Genomic DNA, 3,579 nt, shown 5'->3' with positions numbered 1-3,579 from the left:
CTGATTTTTGCCGACTTTGTAAACATTGGGATCGAAAATGAGCGGTTTCTATAATCGGCTTTTTGTGAAAAAATCGCAGCTTTGCATCTGATGTACGTAGGAACTTGAAAGTTACCCACTTTTTAGAATAAATTTGCCTCTCAAATTCAGAAAGTTTTAAGAAAATCGTACTAAATCTCGACTTTAGTCAACTTTCCAAATACCGGCTGAAAAATACCTTCATTGCCGTTGTTCCAATTCTACTTGACTATTAACATACAGCAGAAATTATTCACTTTTGAGCTTTTTCATTTGATTCTTATTCACTTTTCCTTTGCAAAAACCTTTCTCGCCGTCATTCTAAGTCCGAACCGTGAATTTTGAGTAATGCAAATAAAAGGAATGATAAAACTTCTGGATCTTCTCCTAAATTGCACTTACATGGAATTACTTTATTTCACATCCAGTTTCCAGGCAGGACAAATTACACGGGTTTTCCTACGCAAGTCCTCAGGGAATTGCAGGAAAACTGAATACTTTCCAAGTTGAAAAATCGGAGCCGCAAGCCGCAGTAGGAAATGTCGATTTTACCGTTCCTTTGTGTCGGGAAATTTGACTGTAAACTGATAAAACAAGCATCTAAAGTCGCAATTTTTAAAACTTTCTTCGGGGCACTCTACAAGGCAAGAGAAAGGAGAAAAGCTCTATAGATTCCAGCTATGAACACATCACTGATAAATGATTTTACATGTAAATTTGGAAAATCTGTTTGTACTTTGATTGCTGTTCGAATCAATATAATTTTAATCAATACTAAATAACTAATATTTGCGCCTTTAATGGGATTCATACAATGCGACTGATTACAGGGTCCAATGCTGACGATGAAAAAAGCAATAGAGTTTAAAAGGAAACCAGAGTACATAGAGACGGCAAAAATCAGCTGATTAGAGCCAGTTGCTTGTTAAAATCCACTTTTACGAGCTTTAAAAGAGTCAAAGTCGGGCCTAATTAAAGGCAAGTTTCGTGCAAACTCAATTTTTTCGTTCTCCAACAGTCTCATTGAACATTGTATGTTCTGGTGGCCGGTTTGGGACTGGATTTAACCTCCTTTTATCGAAAAACCGGTGCAAATAAACCACAATTTCGCAGCATTTTACGGAACGTTTGCCCTCAGCTCTTTCATTTATTTCAGGAAAATTTAAAGCCAGCGATGAAAGAAAAAAAATTCCCCGCATGTTAGTGGATATTGGCCAAACTATCCATACGTGGATTTTCGGATAAAAATTAATTTAAAATTGCTATGAAAATTTAAAGCAAGCAAATACACAATTTAGGTTCCATATAACTTTGGGGCTGATTAAGGTCGATTCATTCCGTTTTATAGCAGCCCTGTGGCCACATTTGCATAATTCACACCGAGTGATAAATAGTAGCCTCATAAAGCCGCAAGCTTTGTTTAGATTTATATTTCGGGTTTTCGCAACAATTGACTAATTGCACAACGTTGTCTTAATGCCCGAATAAACCGCTAGAAAATCATGGAAACTATCGGGAACTTTCCGCGATTTCCATCATGTTTCAATAACTTAATAAAACCTACTTAATCGTGCGATGCTTTTATCCGGCTAAGCTTTGCAGCCAAAAAAGGCTGGCTCGTGAATAAAGCTCCACATTTTAATAAAATGGCTTTTTAATAGCCATTTACGTCAAATAAGATTTAATTTGTACAGAAATTGGCCGAAGCGCCAAGAGTTTCGTGGCTGTATGCAAAAATCGTCGACGAAACAAAACACTCTTTGCATGGGAAAGTTTCTATTAAATTCCCCGCAGTTTCCGCCTAATTAGATTAGAGGCCATCCGGAGTTTGGCCGGCGAAACTAATTTCTCTACCTTAATTTGTCGGCAAGCTGGATTATTGTGCAATAAAATTATGGAAAAATTGACAATATTTCAAGGCCTTTAGCTGCCAGATAAAAACGTTAGTAACAAGCCAGTAGGTGCTGGATGGCTTTTACGACTTCGGGCCCCCATTTTTTCACCCTTAAAGGAATTTAAACGACGTGTGTGTTCCTTTCCAAAGGGTTTTTGCACTTTATGGGCCGCTTCGCCAGGATTTTCCGGTAGTAAAACTGTGCGAACTGATTGGGAATTTACACGACTTGAAGATGGGCCAAGAGGGCCCGAAATGCCTCTTTAAGCTCGGAATATTTGGATCAAAACAGTGTTTAAAACTTACCGTTTTCTGTGTCTGCGCGAATACCAATATCTAGTAGAGACGAATTTCTGCAAAACCATGCTGCCAAGTCACTTTCCATTACATTTTCACGGTGTCTTGCCGATTTCCATAAAATTCCTGACAAGCCGCCGATTTTCGCATCGGAAAATTCAATTTTCGCGTTAAAACGTTCAAATCATTTCCAGTGAAAGATAGAAATTGAAGCTCTGATACTCCATTTACATTAATTGGTCTTTGCTGGTTAAAACATTAAGTTTTTGTCGGAAAATTCCAGTCAAGCCCACAACAGTTTGCCGGGCTCGTATTGGAGCTTTCCGAAGTATTTTCTTGTTTTTCAGCCGCACATAAAACGCCGGGATTTGTATGCGGGGAAAACGCAATTTTCCCCAAATCCACTTAAATGTTGTTTTGCTCACTGGGTGACGTGAAGCATTTGTTAAAAGTTTTAAACGATCATTCTTAAAGAGAGGAGATAAAACAGAAAAGCCTGGGCCATGCATCAAACGGCCAGATTCTTAGGGTGAGATTGGGAGGTGTTTTTTGATTATTTACAATCTGAATGGTCTATTGAATTTTTACACTTTCAGATATTAAATTTTTCGAAAAAATCAACTTTCCCCCCTGATAAAATTTTCGATCAAAAATCATAATTTTACAACCGTGTTTTTGCGCTCATTGGTTTGTTTGCGACCTCAGAAGCTCCTTAAAATGCAAATGTTGATTATTTATATCGAGAAATAAGCAGAAAATGTTGATGATTTCCAGATCCAGGGAAAAATCCAGATTTCGAAGAGACAATTGAAATTTTCTCCAGCTGTTTCAGCGATTGGAGGTTGTAATGTTTTAATAATTTCGCGTTCACTGCCAAATATTTTACTCACTTTGCAGAACGATTGGAGCGTAAAATTGGCAATAAATAATTTATTTAAAAGGTCATTGTTTGACTAAGCAAAAACATTGTGAATGTAATAACAATTCGATCAACTTGGTTTCGGCAACTTTTACTCGATGAGGAAATCGGAGAATTTACTGCTTCCATTTCGCCAAAGCCGATTAAGCAACGATTAATTTGCCGGAAAGCAAAAGTGTATGATTCTTCTTCAATAACAAAAATTTTAGCAGAAACTTGACGAAACTGGTTGAAAGAAAAACGTATAAAAAGCCGGATCCATCGGTATCTGGAAACTGAATGCAACCCAATAAACTTTTATTGAAAAAATCGTAACTTTGCATCTAAAGCCAGCAGCAAGTTGAAAGTCTCACATTCTATAAAAGACACTTGACTCTGAAAAACGTGAAACTTTCACTGAAATCGCACTAAGTTCTGATTTTTGCCAACATTGTAAACATTGGGTTAGAAA

General features: G+C 37.2%; 1 protein-coding gene across 4 annotated transcripts in view; it reads right to left on the bottom strand.

Annotated features, from left to right (window-relative positions):
- LOC109539479 (ecotropic viral integration site 5 ortholog) overlaps positions 1 to 3,579 on the bottom strand; it is a 32,506-nt gene that overhangs the window by 19,951 nt on the left and 8,976 nt on the right. For all 4 annotated transcript variants that reach the window (XM_048669380.1, XM_048669381.1, XM_019907253.2 and 1 more), the window contains exon 2: positions 2,219 to 2,455. In XM_048669380.1, coding sequence (XP_048525337.1) covers positions 2,219 to 2,277 — 59 coding nt within the window. In that variant the 5' untranslated portion in view covers positions 2,278 to 2,455. The remainder of the gene's footprint in view (positions 1 to 2,218; positions 2,456 to 3,579) is intronic.

Source organism: Dendroctonus ponderosae, unplaced genomic scaffold, assembly GCF_020466585.1.
Source record: "Dendroctonus ponderosae isolate FM_Combo_2020 unplaced genomic scaffold, Dpon_F_20191213v2 Dpon_F_20191213_8, whole genome shotgun sequence".
Taxonomy (NCBI): domain Eukaryota; kingdom Metazoa; phylum Arthropoda; class Insecta; order Coleoptera; family Curculionidae; genus Dendroctonus; species Dendroctonus ponderosae.
This window is presented reverse-complemented; position numbering and strand designations above follow the sequence as displayed.